Here is a 17468-nt window from a genome sequence, read left to right as displayed (position 1 = left end):
CTTGTGCCCCTGTTGTTTTATTTATTCAATTATTTATCGAACAACTACCGTGTGCCAAGAACTAAAATAGAAGTTGAGGGCCCAAAACTGCTGGACGGTAGAATAACGTTTTCAAATTTATGAAATAAAATACATAGGATTACAAAATGGAACTATATTGAACTATAGTAACCAAAATATTTTTCAAAATGGATATAAGTAACATATCTGTTTAATTAGTTGATATCAAAGTGATGATGAATGTGAGCATTGTTTGAAAATAGCAACTGTGATGCAATATGAAAAATCTGTGATTCTGGTAGTCATGAAGTCACAAGTGCTCTGTAGTACTGTGGTTTGTGGCCTACATTCACCATGGAAGGAAATGCTAAATTTCCATTAAAAGCCGGTGCAAATGGAGGTGTAGTTTTTTCTAATCCAGGCTTATGGACCACCTGATTTAGACTCCCAAATCCAAGAATCGCAGATTCAGAAACCCTGCCCTAAGATCACATTCCGGTCTTATTCCTTCCAGAAAGGAGCTTTTCTCTACTCTTGGTCACACTGGCCCATCTCTTCTCTGAGCCACAACTGAGTGTAATTTCAGGACTCACACCTCTAATTGTACCACATTCATGGATTTTCTCTATAAATAAACTTCAAACTCCTTGGAGTTTTGGAGCACTTCTGATATTTCCTTTACCCTCAACCCCTACGTGCTGCAAGGATGCTGGGAGAGTCAGACTTTCCTAGTCGCCTCCTCCAGGATGGGATCAGCTGGTCCTTGGAGACCCTCCTATCAATTTCCTTGCCAAGAGATTCCCCATTAAAACCCTTGCTTTGGCAATTGAGCTCAATGTTAAAAGTAAACTCAGTCATCTACTGCTTAAAATAATAGTCAGGAACATGTAAGTGACATCACAGTCAAGGAAGTCAGACATGGCAGATCATCAGCATAAATATCAAACATGGAGGGGCAGTGTTAAAAATGTGTTGTCTAAAAAGTGGAAGATTAAAAGGAATCATTCTTCCAGAAGGGGACAAGAACCCGGAAGGCAAATGTTACTAGGGCTGTTGTCCTAGGCTCTTTGCCTCCAGCCCCTGCTTGCTTAATTGGTAAGGAGTTCTGTGTCCATAGCCTATGAACAAAATGTATCTGAATCTAACAGCCAAATAGCAGCTGTCAACCCAAAGGTGACAGGAAAACTCAAGCTGGTGAGATAGGACTTTGGGGTGCAGGATGATTCCCCAACCACTCTAGAGTTGTGGCAGCCCTCCCTTCTCTGCCCTCCTAAAGTACAGAGTGCTATAAATGAAACCAAGTTTAAGGCTCCTGGGTAGAGGGATATAGAAAATTAAGATAGAGTTTGTGCTTTCAAAGAATCTACAATCAAATCAAGAAGAGCAAAGATAGCACCCATGAAACCACTGCAAACATACAAGGTACCCTACATTTAGGAGTTAAATCATATAATAGGACCAGGGAGCTTCTCTTCTCTGGCTTTCAGAGGAGAGATCCAAGCAAGCTATAGAGCTGAGGCAACAGGCACTGATTAAAATCTCAGATGTATGAAAGTACTAGAATACATTTCAAATATGATATACTTTAAAAATGCAAAATCCAGACTCCATAAAGAAAAGATTGGTACATTTTAATTAAAAAAATGAAAATTTTATGCATGACAAAAAAACTATAAATGAAGTTTAAAAAAGTCATTGCAACACATACTACAAACAAAAGGCCAGTCTCTAATATATCAAGAGCTCTTCCAAATCGATAATAAAATACCAACAACCCAGGAGACTAATAAGCAAAGGATGTGAACACATAGTTCATAGAAAAGGAACTACAATGGCTCTTATAAGGTCTTATACTGGCAAAGATCAAAAAGTTTCATGCACTATCTGAGTTAGCAAGAGTATGGGGAAATAGGCTCTCTCATACATACACTGCTTGTAGGTCAAATTATGAATTAATCTAGCCTCTATGGAAGGCAATTTGGCAATTTCTATCAGAATTACCATTCTGCATGGCTTTGACCCAGAAAATCCACCCCTTGATATTTATACCACAGTTATACTCAAATATGTGAGTTGATATGTCTGTACACAAGAACAGTTATTACATTATTTGTTTTAGGGAAAAATTGGAAAACACCTAAACATCCATCAATAGGGAACTGGTTAAATACGTTATGGTCCATTCATATAGTGTTTTGATTAGGAGGAATGAATCAGCTTTCTTTTGATGGGGAGCATATTCAGGGAATATTACTGAATGAAAAAGAACAAGGTACAAAACAATCGGTAGAGAAACTACACTTTGTGGGGAACAAGGAAGGGAAAGAGACTGACTTTTTATTGTACACCCTTTGTCCCTTTTGAATTCATTCAAAATGAATTCCATCATTATATACTCTTTTGCCCCATTTAAGTGCATTTTAAAATGTGTGCATTTAAAAAAAACAAAAAAAACTTTTGTGACTCCAGTAGTTTATAGTATTTTTTTAAATGTTCACTAGAGAAAAGGTACATCAGTTTTAATAAGAGGCCTAGAAGATACTAAAACTTGCTATCCAACTGGGGACTTCCCTGGTGGTCCAGTGATTAAGAATCCACCTTCCAATGCAGGGGACACGGGTTTGAGCCCTGGTCCGGGAAGATCCCACATGCTGCAGAACAACTAAGCCCGTGCGCCACAACTACTGAGCCTGCGTGCCGCAACTACTGAGCCCACATGTCACAACTACTGAAGCCCGCACACCTAGAGCCCATGCTCTGCAACAAGAGAAGCCACCGCAATGAGAAGCCCGCGCACCTAAACGAAGAGTAGCCCACGCTTGCAGCAACTAGAGAAAGCCTGTGCGCAGAAATGAAGATCCAGCACAGCCAAAATAATTAATTAATTTAAAAAACTTGCTACCCAAGTTTTTAGGGAATCACTTAAGAGTGATTAGATCCAAATAGTAATCCTTTCCTGATAGCATGAAAACTATGGGAGGTAGGTTTTGTTATTTTTTATATTGTTGGTTGGTGGAAGGAGGGAAGGGTTTACTGAATTGACTAGATAGGGAGAAACAGGGATTCAAGCAGTGGGGTTGGCAGAAACCACGTGCTTTGGTGGTTTCTATTTTCAATTAACCAGGAGACAAAGGAAATTGAGGGCCAAGGAGAGGGCAGCAGTAGCCAGTTCCCACCAGGGAAAAATTTGTTTCTGAGTAGCTGAAACCACTGAAAGAGTTCTCAGGAAAAAAGCTTTTGGGACACCTGTTAATGAATGAACCTGTGAAGACCCAGGACCTTGTGCTGTCCCAGAGCCTCAGTGGGAATGTGAACAAGCCTCCAAAGAGGAAAATCCAGAGCTCTGTGGATGCCGCAGAGGAATCCAGGTTCCTCAGCAGGAGCCAGGCTGGCCCAGCATCTTCTCTTGATGTTAGTCTGTAAATGCAGGCAACTCTTGTTTAACCAATATTCTGTCAAAGAGTTTTTTTTTAATCTGGCTTGGGGTGGAGGGGAGTTAAGTATTTTTAGGTGAGAAAGCTCTTATTAAATTTTTTAAATCTTTACTGACTGCATTTGAGAGAGAAGCCTTACAGGGTGATTTAACTTACTCTCACTAAAACCCCTACAGCAGACAGAGAGGGAGAAATAGATGATTGATTGATTGATAGATAGATAGATAGATAGACAAATATGACAGTTTGTTAGTCCAATTCAGATTTCGGCAACCGCACATACTATTTAGATTTTGTGTTTCAGCTGTGAATTAAAGGCAGGGGCCTATGGGGGAGTGGGTTGGGCGTTGCTTGCCTGGTTTTGGTGTGCACTGTGTGTGTGGTTTGTTTAGTTGTCATGTCTTTGGATTACAGTATAATTGACATGCCATAAAATTTACCCATTGTAAGTGTACAATGTGATTTTCAGTGAATTTATACAGTTGTGCAACCATCACCACAATCTAGTTTTAAAACACTTGTGTCACCCAAAAATGTTTCCTCATACCCATTTGTGGTCAGTCCCTGCCCCCAGCCCCAGCCCGCACCTGGTGTGCTTTCTGTCTTGAGTTTTGCCTTTTCTAGAAATTTCACATATGGAATCATACAGTGTGTAATCTTGTATCTGGACTCTCGGCATGATGACTTCGAAGGTTATCTGTGTTTTTGCCGGAGTGGTGTCCTATCGTGTGGCTGGACACATTTGGATACACTTGTTTATCCATTTTCCAGCTGAGGGACATTGGGTTGTTTCTGGTTTGGAGCTGTTATGAATGATGCTACCATGAATGTTTTTATGTGTGTCATATTTTAGTTTGTTTTTGGAGGATTCTGGGGCAAACTCCTGAGGATTTCCATGACACCCGTTGAAGTTCACAAAACAAAGACAGACTTTCTTAAGATTCTTATTATTCCAGCCTCCTGAAAACCACACCCCTGGATCTGCATTTGCCCTCCTTTCCAAGCAGCTTTAGAAATGCTGAGAAGGAGGGAGCCTGTGGACAGGTCACGGTCCCACTGGCCTAAGAGCAGCACCGCTTGCCAGGTTCGGGTTCACTGCGGATTTTGACCTTCCCTGTCACCTTTTTCCCTAGTGTGCATAAAGTTAATGCAAAACGAAAAACGAACTCATGCCAACCAACCCGTGATAAACCTGTTTAGGTACTCTATCTTTCTATTTCTCCCCCATGTTATCTTTAACAGTTTATCGTTTTTAAAGGATACAGTAAAGTATAGCCTCAATATGAAAAAAAAGAAAAGAAAAGAAAATCAAACATAGGAGAGTTATTGTTTAATTGGTACAGAATTCCAGTTTTGTAAGATGAAATGAGTTCTGGAGACAGATGGTGGTAATGGTTGCACAGCAACGCAAGTGTACTTAATGCCACTGAACCATACACTTAAAAATGGCTAATACTAAAAAGGAATTATTTAGAGTAAAAATGGAAAATAGTCCTTTACCATGACCTTTCTCCTGAGAACTAGCCACAGTTAACAGCTTAATGATTAATCATTCATGCAGATTTTTTCACATACATTTATAAACGTATTTTTGAACAGATTTTCAGGATCTTTTCTTCCTACATAAATAGGATCATGTATTTGCTGTGTAGCTCGCTTCTTTTTACTTCATAATATATCACAGCCATCTTTTCATGTCAGCATATGTGTCTGACTCACTTTTTTTAACCAGTACAAAATAATCAGAGGAAAGGCTATAGTTTATCAGGACCTGTGGGTTGCTTGAAATTTTTCCTCTTTCAAAAACTGTGAACATTCTTGTACAAGTGTCTTTGATGAGTACTTTGCATTTCTTTAGAATAGTAACTGTGGACATGCTCATGAAAGGGCAAAAAAAACATTTAAATATCCCACCAAAGTTCTTCCTACTGATCTCATATGTGTAAGTGCCCGTTTGCACCACATCCTCACCAATACCAGCCATTACCAGCACTTACAGCCTGGGTAAATCCCATAAGAAAATAGAAATTATGTCATCTTGTTTTTGGGGTTTTTTTCTAATAAATTTATTTATTTATTTTTGGTTGTGTTGGGTCTTCGTTGCTGTGTGCAGGCTTTCTCTAGTTGCGGTGAGTGGGGACTACTCTTCGTTGTGGTGTGCGGGCTTCCCATTGCAGTGGCTTCTCTTGTTGTGGAGCATGGACTCTAGACGCATGGGCTTCAGTAGCTGCAGCACATAGGCTCAGTAGTTGTGGCGCACAGGCTTAGTTGCTCCACGGCATGTGGGATCTTCCCAGACCAGGGCTCAAACCTGTGTCCCCTGCATTGGCAGGCGGATTCTTAACCACTATGCCACCAGGGAAGCCCTATGTCTTCTTGTTTTAATTTGAATTCTCTGATTACTAGTGAGGTTGAGAATCTTTTCTAATGTTTATGTGGCCATTTTGTTTTCTTCTGTGAATTGCCTGTTGATATATATATTTGCCCCATCTTCTATTGAACTCTTTATATTTTTTGTATTTATTTATAGGAGCACTTTGTGTGTAATGGATATTACCTTTTTTATTGCAGATATTTCCTTTCAATCTATACCTTATAAATATATAATCTTATTCAGGGGATTTTTCACTTAAAAATGTTTAGTTATTGGGCTTCCCTGGTGGCGCAGTGGTTGAGAGTCCACCTACCGATGCAGGGGACACGGGTTCGTGCCCCGGTCTGGGAAGATCCCACATGCCGCGGAGAGGCTGGTCCCATGAGCCATGGCCGCTGAGCCTGCGTGTCCGGAGCCTGTGCTCCGCAATGGGAGAGGCCACAACAGTGAGAGGCCCGCGTACCGCAAAAAAAAAAAAAAGTTTAGTTATTGATTGTCAAGTCAGCCTTATACAGCATAACCTAAAGTTTTCCTGTCTTGCTTAGAAAGGGCTTCCTTGCTGAAAAATTACAAAAAGTTTTCTCTCATGTTTCCTTCTAATAGTTTTGATTGTTATCTTTAGATTTTTTTATAACTGCTTTTAGATATATAATTCACATAATACCATGCATTTCACATACCAACATTTCACCCATTTAATATGTACAAATCAATGGTTTTTAGTATATTCACAGAGTTGTGCAACCAACACCACTATCTAATTTCAGAGCATTTTCATCATCCCACCAAGAAGTCCATCACCCATTTGGAGTCTCTTCCCATTTCCCTCCAACCCTCCTAATCCTAAGCAACCATCAGTCTACTTTCTGTCTCTATGGATTTGCTTATTCTGGACATTTCATGTAAATGGAGTTATACAATATACAAACTATGTGGTACTTTGTGACAGTTTCTTTCACTTAGCGTAGAATTTTCAAGGTCTATTCATATTGTAGCATGTATCAGTATTTCATTTCTTTTCATTGCCAAATAATATTCCATTATATATATATGTATTTATGCATTTGTCAGCTGACGGACATCTGGATTGTTTCTACTTTTTGGCTATTATGAAAAATACTGCTGTGAACATTCATGTACAAGTCTCGGTTTTGTTTTTTTTTGACTTTTTAAAATTAATGTAAAATATACAAAACATAACATTTGCCATTTTAACCATTTTTAGGTCTACAATTCAGTGGCATTAAGTACATTCACAGTGTTGTGCAACTATCACCACTATTTTCAGAACTATTTCATCATCCTGTACAGAAACGCTGTACCCATTAAACAAAGCTCCCCATTTTCCCCTTCCTCCAGCCCCTAGTAACCTCTATCCTACTTCCCGTCTGTATGAATTTGCCTAGTCTAGGTACTTCATGTAAGTGGAATCATACAATAATTGTCCTTTTGTGTCTGTCTGATTTCACTGAGCGTAATGTCTTCAAGGTTCATTTATGTTGTAGCATGTATCAGAATTCCTTTCCTTTTCAAGGCTGAATAATACTCCATTGTATTCCATTGTATGTATTGGATATACATTACATTTTGTTTATTCAGTCATCTATTGATAGATATTTTGGTTGTATCTAGCTTTTGGCAATTGTGAATAATGCTACTATGAACATTGGTGTAATAGTATTTGTTTGAGTCCCGGTTTTCAATTTTTTTTCAGTATATACTTATGAGTGGAATTGCTGGATCATATTCTATGTTCAGCTTTTTCAGGAACTGCCAAACTGTTTCCCATGGAGGCTACACCATTTTACATTCCCACCAGCAATGCACAGGGGTTCCAATTTGTCCACATTCTTACCAATATTTGTTATTATCTGTCCTTTAGATTAGATTCATCCTAGTGGATGTGAAGTGGTATCTCATTGTGGTTTTGCATGTTTAGATTCTTTAATCTATCTGTAATTTATGTATTTTGGATGTGTAAGATTGTTTTGTGATTTTCGATTTTTGTTCTCCAAATTGCTTGGCATTTTTAACACTGTTATAGTGCTGAATTCTTTCTTCCCCTGCTGATAAAATGCCATTTTCTTTTATATTAAATTATATACATACATAGGTCTGTTGCTGGATATTGCTTTACTGACATTTTGTGAATTGCTATACCAATACCACACTATTTTAGTTGCTGCCACTTTATTATATATTTTAATATCTGGGAGGACAAGTGTCTCCCCAGCATTGTTCTTTTTCAAAATGTTCTTGGAGATATTTGAACATTGTCTCTTCCAGCCCAACTTGATCAGCTTGCATGAAGTTCCACTAAAAACCCCTGTCAGATTCTGATTAGATTTACAGAGTCTACAGATTAGCCTGGGGACCCCTTCTCCTTATACTACTTATCACATAAACCATTTCACTACCTGTGTTTCCCAACAATAGAAGTGTGATAAGAAAGGGAAAATACTGGAATCTAAGATGGGTCAGTTTGGCCCCTTCAAGAAGCTCTGGAAAATATTTTGAGAAAGAAACTTCTTAATTCAGAAGTAAAATGAGCTGGGGCAGTGGAAAGATAGAGGGGTTTCTTTCCGTTACCTGAACTAAAGTTTATTGCATCTGATTAACAAGGATTGGCCTCAGTTATTCTAGATCTTTTGTACTGTGGAATGTAAATATGCCCCCTCATACATACACACACATATATCTCTTTCTTTCTCTAGTACGATGCTGTCCGAATAAACCAACTTTATGAACAAGCCAGGTGGGCCATTCTCTTAGAAGAAATTGACTGCACGGAGGAAGAAATGTTGATCTTTGCAGCACTACAGGTATGGGAACCTCGGTACCTTTCTCTGAAAGGAGAGAAAGCAAATTTGTTCTCCTTAAAGTTTCATTTTCTTCATACTGATTGTTTTTCTTTGAAAAAGAGCTGAAAATGAGGGTAGTAAATTATTTAAAATATTCCTCATAACCCATCCACATGCACATCTTATAAAGCATCAGTCTTGCCGTCCTCATCTCTTCTGCACTACAAGGTCAACCAGTGATGGGAAAGAACTGAGTTGGAACATGACTAACCATAAATCTCAAAATAATTTAAATTATATTTCATTTTCCCTACATAGCTGGGGGATCTCCTTCCAGGAGATGTTCAGTATTACAGGGGAATTGTCTTCAAAGAAGAAATGGCCGATGGATTCCCTTGTGTTTATAACATTCCTAAAACCTCTGTTTTTGTTGTAGTATCACATTAGCAAACTGTCGTTGTCTACTGAAATACAGGATTTTACAAATGAGTCTGAGGTCGATGAAGTAGAAGCAGCACTTTCTAATTTGGAAGTGACCCTGGAAGGTGGAAAAGCAGACAACACTTTGGTATGAATTTTTCTGATAACTCGGAATTGTGGCTTTGCTCTGATTGACAAACATAGATGAGTTTTTTTATTATTATAAGGGAATATTTTGTCTGATTTTGAAAAATAGAAAATACTCTCTTCATCTGACAAACTTAAACCTAGCAAGAACGGACTAGCTTTTCTCAGGTCGCTCTGTAAGAGACGGTAAGGTATTTTCATCACTCTCAATGACAATTCTTTCATATTGTATTTCTTCTTAAAGATAAGCTAGCTTGTATGAGGGAAAGACTGCTGAGGGCTCCATTTCACTAGTGTGGAACATGAATTGGCCCTTTAACTTAAGTCTAGAAGAATGAGGTAGCTGTGAAAGTAGAGAAACCATATGATCTGTTGACTTAGTCATACATTTCAACTGGGCAAGGTTGGACATTGTAAAAAGTTCCTGAACCTTTTGACTTTAGTAAATAAAGAAAAACTCTCCAGTAAAACATAAAGAAATAACACTGTTTTATCATCTTTATTGCTCCTTATCCAAGAAATGTGGCTGAATGTCAGCTTTATAATTGCAGTGCCCCTCCTTGTTTGATTCATTCATTGGGAGCCACTCTTTTGTATAACTTCTTCAGTCATTAGTTTAATCACATTGAATCAGAGAGGTAGAGTCATTGTAATTGGCTATAAATAGTAATAGATAAAAATGAGTCATTATATAGTTTTGTATTTAATGTGTGTTCTATTATGGTTAAATTCCTTAAAATAGGAAATTGGTATCATGCCAAAGCAAATACTTCATACAAACTGAATTCCCAGATTCTGTAGAGATTCAGGCCCTGAATCACATTTGTTAGAGACATGGGCCCCATGAAACTGGACTTCTCTTTTGTCTACATCCTCCACTAAATACTTACAATGGAAAAGTCATCCTTCTTAGAATAAATAAAAAATTCCCTTCTCACCTTCCTCAGTATTTTTTTTTGATGCCAAACAATAGTCTTTTCAGTTTGAAAAAAGGCACCAACCTACACTGCAGAATGAACTTTGAATGAGATTCCTTCTGAGAGTTTAATCAGTGAACTAGATATAGCAAGACTTATCCACTCTGATATAAACATTGTAAAATATTTTGTTTATACATAAAAGTAGTAGTTTTTTAATAAATTTATTTCTTTTATTTATTTATTTTTGGCTGCATTGGGTCTTTGTTGCTGCACGTGGGCTTTCTCTAGTTGCAGCTATCAGGGGCTACTCTCCATCACAGTATGCAGGCTTCTCATTGTGGTGGCTTCTCTTGTTGAGTAGCATGGGCTCTAGGCACGCGGGCTTCAGTAGTTGTGGCACGTGGGCTCAGTAGTTGTGGTGCACGGGCTTAGTTGCTCTGCGGCATGCGGGATCTTCCCGGACCAGAGCTCGAACCCATGTCCCCTGCATTGGCAGGTGGATTCTTAACCACTGCACAACCAGGGAAGCCCCAAATTAGTAGTTTCTAACTCAGATTTTTAACTTGAGTGATAGTGTGTGGTAGTTTTTAAAATCTTTTTTCATTTGTGTAATATATGACACAGGAAAGTAAAAAATACAAAAACGTACAGCTTAACAAATTAGTATTAATTTATCACCCAAGTCACCACCCAAATCAAGAACTAGAACTTTACCAATCACCCCAGAAGTCCCACATGTGCCCGATCCTAGTCCTAACCCTCCCCCACCTCACCCCCAAGGTAACAACTGGAAATGTAGCTGGTGGACTGAGGAACTGAGTTTTTCAATTTATTTAATTTTAATTAATTCTAATGTAAATACCTACACATGGCGGGTGGCTACAGTGTGGGACAGTGCAGGTACAGAGTATCAGCACCACCTGTCTAATTACTGCTTGTCAAATGTTATCTGCTTTTCCTCAGGAGGACATTACTGATATCCCTAAACTTGCAGATAATCTCAGATTATTTAGGTAAGTCACCCTTGAAGAGGAAAGAAGTTACACAAAATCTTGCAGGTAAAGAGTCTAGGAGTTTAAATTGAACATCCATTAGGCAGGTTCATTGTTCAAAGGTAAGAGCATGAGCTTTGGCATCAGGCAATGGATGGAGTCCTAGCTCCACTATGCACATCAGCTGGGTGACCTCAGGTATTGTCCTTATGTCCCTGAGCCTCAGTTTCCTGATCTATAAAGTGGGGATATACCTTCCCTTAGGCTTGTTGGGAGAATTAAATTAGATGATGCATATGAAGCATTGAGCATGGTGCCTGGCTCATTAAATGGTGGTGTAAACACGGCTGGTGTCAGTGATACTGAACACATATGCCAGACTGGAATTCTTTCTATGGTCCACCTGCTCAGGACTCTCACACTATTTGAAAGCTCTTTCATGGTTTAAAAATCAGTTGTCTCTAGAACTTTGATCCTGGGCTTATAGAGAGTAGTCACCTTAGTTTATCTACCTTCACCTGTTAAAGTATTTCTGATAAACTCCCCAGCCACCTCAGGTCAATCTGAAACTGTTAAAAAGGCAGAGAAGTTTTTTACCTTCTTCATGGGAAGAAAGGGCTGCCACATTTGTGATGGTGCCAAGGTGGGTTAGGATGAAAAGAGTAGGGTTCTTTTGAAGTTCTATCAGTTACTTTATGGTTTGTTGACTTTTCTTAACAAGCTGACACTTCACTGAGTCAGTTGGCTTGAAAAGAAACACAAGTCGCTTTTTTTAACATATAATGCAAAGAAAGACTTGGAAAGAATGAACAATGAATCAGCTATAAATGAGAAACAAGCGTCTGGAGGTAACAATATTTGTCACTGGGTTTCTACAAGGTTTTTTTTTTTTAGTGTGATTTTTAACAGATGGTTCCAAACAATAGGGTCATTCATTTAACTTCTGTGGTATAAATAGTTGCAACCATGCATATTGTTATAGTCAGAGCTACAGAAAAAAAATAAGGATTTGAATCCACAAATATATCTTAATAAATTATTAATAATTGTTCTTAAAAGAAATTCAGTTGCCGTTTTCTCTATATAGTGCAAATTGAGCTCTTCGCAAACCAAATAATGACAATATTCTTCCTATAGATGTTTTTGATGAAGGAAGCGATATCCTGAAACTAAGCCCTGAATCCGTATCACTTTAGGGTGATTATTATGCTAAAACTCACAAAGTTGTCCTCATATTTCACCAGTGGCCACTTTATCTACCAAAGGTTTCAAGGCGTTGAATGTATAATATAATATGGTTTCTGGAAGAAAATAATAAAGGAGGAAGCGGGGGGTGAGGATGAAACAGAAAAGGAGAAGGGAAGGGAGGAAAGATGTTGGAGAGTGGAGCTCTGCTGCTAGTGGGTGTGTGACCCTTATAGACCCTTCATTTCTCTGGGCCTCCTTTCCTCAGCAGGAGAAGAGCATTGAACTAACCCTTTGATTTTTAATTTTTTTTTTCTTTGACAGTGAAGCTCTTTTTTCCCCCTAAACACATCTATTGAACCACTATATAAATAGTGAACTTCACTTCCTAGCAACATGGCCTCTGATCTGATGCAAATCTCAGTCTCACTATAAATTCATTTGAATGTTGGGTAAGATAAAAAGAATTGTCAATACAAAGTTGATCTTGAAGTGAGACTGGGAAATCTCAGCTTTCAGGAAACGAAGAGGGAACTAGTTCTACAAATGAAGCTTCAGCTGCACAGGGGGGTTTGGCCATGAACATTGATTCTCATGGCTCAGGGCTGGAATTTTAATCCCCACACAGGATTCAAGGTGGGGTTGCCTCCTGTAAAGTTATGAGCCAGGACTGAATCTGCTGCCTAAAGCCAGAAACTTGCAAGAGCTGCCTTCTCTGCTTAACAGGGAGTAGAAAAACTGCCTATCAGTCAAAGGAAGAGTAAGTTCATCCTTGCATAGAGTGCTGTGTGGGGAGATGAAATGTCTCTTGAAAAGTCAGAGCCAAGGTCTGTGCCACACACAGATGTAGATCTAAATTTAAATGTCTTATATGATAAGAGAATTCTGAAAAATAAAACACAAACTGGTCCAGAACCACAGAAGCTATGAAACCCTAGCAAATGTAATTGCAAAAATACTTGGAGGGAAATATTCACAATCTAGCATGCGTGGACCTTCTACAGAAAACAGCAACACCCCCAAAACAAACAAACAAACAAACAACCTCCCAATAAAAATTACTAACCAGGTGAGTTCATGAACCACCATAAAGAAAAGTCAGTAGGCCCAGTAAATAAGAGGATTAGCCATTTTAATAATTTTAGGTAATAGAACAATCTGAAGAAACCATAAAATGAGTATGTTTAGAATCATTAAGTACATTGAAAGGTAAAAATTGTAATGAAAGGCAGTATTAGAAACTCTAAGAAAGAAAAATATAGTCATAGAAATTTAAAATTGAATACATGTATTAAACATCAAGTTCAAAACACAAAGAGAGGACTTAGAAAGGTAGAAGTGGAAGATATGGTATAGATAGAATGAGAAGGTTCAACTAGGAGTTTCAGAAGGAAAAAAAGGGGAGAAGCAAACATTCCAAAGAGAATGCTTATTTTCCATAATTGTTGAAGACAAACTCCTTAAATTCAAGAATCACAAATCCCAACAAAATAAATCAGTATAAACGTACATCTTGGTGTGGCCAACCATTGGTAAGAGAAAGTCTTTGAAGTCAAAGAGAAAAGATAGATTTCCTATAAAGGAAAAACTGTTCTTGTTGGCTGGAAGATATCTTGAAAGGGCTAAGAGAAGATAACAATCAATCTAGAACTTTATGCCCAATCTCTCAACATTTTACTTGCTACAAACCCTTAAATATAAATCAGGCAAGATACAATCCTAATAGTCAATTACATATTTAATAAAAACAATGATTTATCTCCAAACTGTAAGGTGTAACCACTGTTGGAGAAACTACCTTGGAATAAATGGCTCCACAGCAGGGTTATAGGGAGAGGTTACAAATAAAACTCATTCATGGAGTCATTCATAATCAAGTTACTGTAGCAAAGAAGTTCCAGTCAAACATACCCAATGTGCTATAGAAGACTGTCAGTGTGATTTAGTTCATAAATAAGAGACTCTTAAATTTGGTAGAATCTTTACAGTATTTTTAAAGAGATGGAGGGTGACTACGAAAATCTTTAGTCCTACTCTAAGGCTCACTGGTTATCACATGCAAAATTACCTGTAAGAGTTATACTTAAAAAAAAAAAAAAAAGAGGGACTTGCCTGGTGGCTCACTGGTTAAAAACCCACCTGCCACTGCAGGGGACACAGGTTCGATCCCTGGTCTGGGAAGATCCCACATGCCACAGAGCAACTAAGTCCAAGAGCCACAACTACTGGGCCCACGTGCTGCAACTACTGAAGCCCATGCACCTAGAACCCGTGTTCTGCAATGAGAAGTCACTGCAATGTGAAGCCTGCTACCGCAACGAAGAGTAGCCCCTGCTCACTGCAACTAGAGAAAGCCTGCGCACAGGAACGAAGACCCAACGCAGCCAAAAAAAAAAAAAAGAAGTTCCAAATCTATGACCTCTCTGTGATGATAAGTGGCCATCAGTAGTGAGCCTCCAGATACTTTCAAAATAATAAATGCACTTAATCTGTCATTTAGGAAAAGGTGATTGTAAAATGAGTGAGAAAATAACCAGTTTTTGAAAGATATTAATGCTGTGAAGAGAACATTTTGGGTTTTGGGGGCGGATTTTTTGCTTTTGCTTTTTTTAACATCTTTATTGGAGTATAATTGCTTTACAATGGTGTGTTAGTTTCTGCTTTATAACAAAGTGAATCAGTTATACATATACATATGTTCCCATATCTCTTCCCTCTTGCATCTCCCTCCCTCCCACACTCCCTATCCCACCCCTCTAGGTGGTCACAAACCACCTAGCTGATCTCCCTGTGCTATGCGGCTGCTTCCCACTAGCTATCTATTTTACGTTTGGTAGTGTATATATGTCCATGCCACTCTCTCACTTTCTCAAAGCTTACCCTGCCCCCTCCCCATATCCTCAAGTCCAGGCTCTAGTAGGTCTGTGTCTTTATTCCCGTCTTACCCCTAAGTTCTTCATGACCTTTTCTTTTTTTCTTAGATTCCATATATATGTGTTAGCATACAGCATTTGTTTTTCTTTTTCTGACTTACTTCACTCTGTATGAAAGACTCTAGGTCCATCCACCTCACTACAAATCTCTCAATTTCGTTTCTTTTTTGGCTGTGTAATATTCCATTGTATATATATGCCACATCTTCTTTATCCATTCATCTGTTGATGGACACTTAGGTTGCTTCCATGTCCTGGCTATTGTAAATAGAGCTGCAATGAATATTTTGGAACATGACTCTTCTTGAATTATGGTTTTCTCAGGGTATATGCCCAGTAGTGGGATTGCTGGGTCATATGGTAGTTCTATTTTAGTTTTTTAAGGAACCTCCACACTGTTCTCCATAGTGGCTGTATCAATTTATATGCCCACCAACAGTGCAAGAGTGTTCCCTTTTCTCCACACCCTCTCCAGCATTTACTGTTTGCAGATTTTCTGATGATGGCCATTCTGACCGGTATGAGGTGATACCTCAATGTAGTTTTGATATGCATTTCTCTAATGATTAGTGATGTTGAGAATTCTTTCATGTGTCTGTTGACAATCTGTATATCTTCTTTGGAGAAATGTCTATTTAGCTCGTCTGCCCATTTGTGGATTAGGTTGTTTGTTTTTTTGTCATTGAGCTGCATGAGCTGCTTGTAAATCTTGGAGATTAATCCTTTGTCAGTTGCTTCATTTGCAAATATTTTCTCCCATTCTGAGGGTTACCTTTTCGTCTTGTTTATGGTTTCCTTTACTGTGCAAAAGCTTTGAAGTTTCATTAGGTCCCATTTGTTTATTTTTGTTTTTATTTCCATTTTCCTAGGAGGTGAATCAAAAAGGATCTTGCTATGATTTCTGTCATAGAGTGTTCTGCCTATGTTTTCCTATAAGAGTTTGATAGTGTCTGGCCTTACATTTAGGTCTTTAATCCATTTTGAGTTTATTTTTGTGTATGGTGTTAGGAAATTTTCTAATTTCATACTTTTACATGTACCTATCCAGTTTTCCCAGCACCACTTATTGAAGAGGCTGTCTTTTCTCCACTGTATATTCTTGCCTCCTTTATCAAAGATAAGGTGACCGTATGTGCGTGGGTTTATCTCTGGGATTTTTATCCTGTTCCATTGATCTATATTTCTGTTTTTGTGCCAGTACCATACTGTCTTGATTACTGTAGCTTTGTAGGATAGTCTGAAGTCAGGGAGCCTGATTCCTCCAGCTCCATTTTTCGTTCTCAAGATTGCTTTGGCTATTTGGGGTCTTTCGTGTTTCCATACAAATTGTGAATTTTTTTGTTCTAGTTTTGTGAAAAATGCCAGTGGTAGTTTGATAGGGATTGCATTGAATCTGTAGATTACTTTGGGTAGTAGAGTCATTTTCACAATGTTGATTCCTCCAATCCAAGAACGTGGTATATCTCTCCATCTATTTGTGTCATCTTTAACTTATTTCATCAGTGTCTTATAATTTTCTGCATACAGGTCTTTTGTCTACTTAGTTTATTCCTAGATATTTTATTATTTTTGTTGCAATGGGAAATGGGAAATGTAGAGTATCATATCATCTGCAAACAGTGACAGCTTTACTTCTTTTTTTCCAATTTGGATTCCTTTTATTTCCCTTTCTTCTCTGATTGCTGTGGCTAAAACATCCAAAACTATGTTGAATAAGAGTGCTGAGAGTGGGCAACCTTGTCTTTTTCCTGATCTTAGTGGAAATGGTTTCAGTTTTTCATCATTGAGGACAATGTTGGCTGTGGGTTTGTCATATATGGCCTTTATTATGGTGAGGAAAGTTTACTCTAGGCCTACTTTCTGCAGGGTTTTTATCATAAATGGGTGTTGAATTTTGTCGAAAACTTTCTCTGCATCTATTGAGATGATCATATGGTTTTTCTCCTTCAATTTGTTAATATGGTGTATCATGTTGATTGATTTGCGTATATTGAAGAATCCTTGCATTCCTGGAATAAACCCCACTTGATCATGGTGTATGATCCTTTTAATGTGCTGTTGGATTCTGTTTGCTTGTATTTTGTTGAAGATTTTTGCATCTATGTTCATCAGTGATATTGGCCTATAGTTTTCTTTATTTGTGACATCTTTGTCTGGTATTGGTATCGGGGTGATGGTGGCCTCGTAGAATGAGTTTGGGAGTGTTCCTCCCTCTGCCATATTTTGGAAGAGTTTGAGGATAGGTGTTAGCTCTTTTCTAAA

At 38.3% G+C, this 17468-nt stretch overlaps 1 protein-coding gene across 2 annotated transcripts in view; it reads left to right on the top strand.

Annotated features, from left to right (window-relative positions):
- The window catches only part of FERMT1 (FERM domain containing kindlin 1), a 64364-nt gene that overhangs the window by 28786 nt on the left and 18110 nt on the right, over nt 1-17468 (top strand). For both annotated transcript variants that reach the window (XM_060031217.1, XM_060031218.1), the window contains exons 7-9: nt 8523-8630; nt 9046-9177; nt 11060-11109. In XM_060031217.1, the coding sequence (XP_059887200.1) occupies nt 8523-8630; nt 9046-9177; nt 11060-11109 (290 nt within the window). The remainder of the gene's footprint in view (nt 1-8522; nt 8631-9045; nt 9178-11059; nt 11110-17468) is intronic.

Source organism: Delphinus delphis, chromosome 15 (assembly GCF_949987515.2).
Source record: "Delphinus delphis chromosome 15, mDelDel1.2, whole genome shotgun sequence".
Lineage (NCBI taxonomy): Eukaryota > Metazoa > Chordata > Mammalia > Artiodactyla > Delphinidae > Delphinus > Delphinus delphis.
Note: the sequence above shows the minus strand (reverse complement) of the source record. Positions and strands in the feature narration are given on the sequence as shown.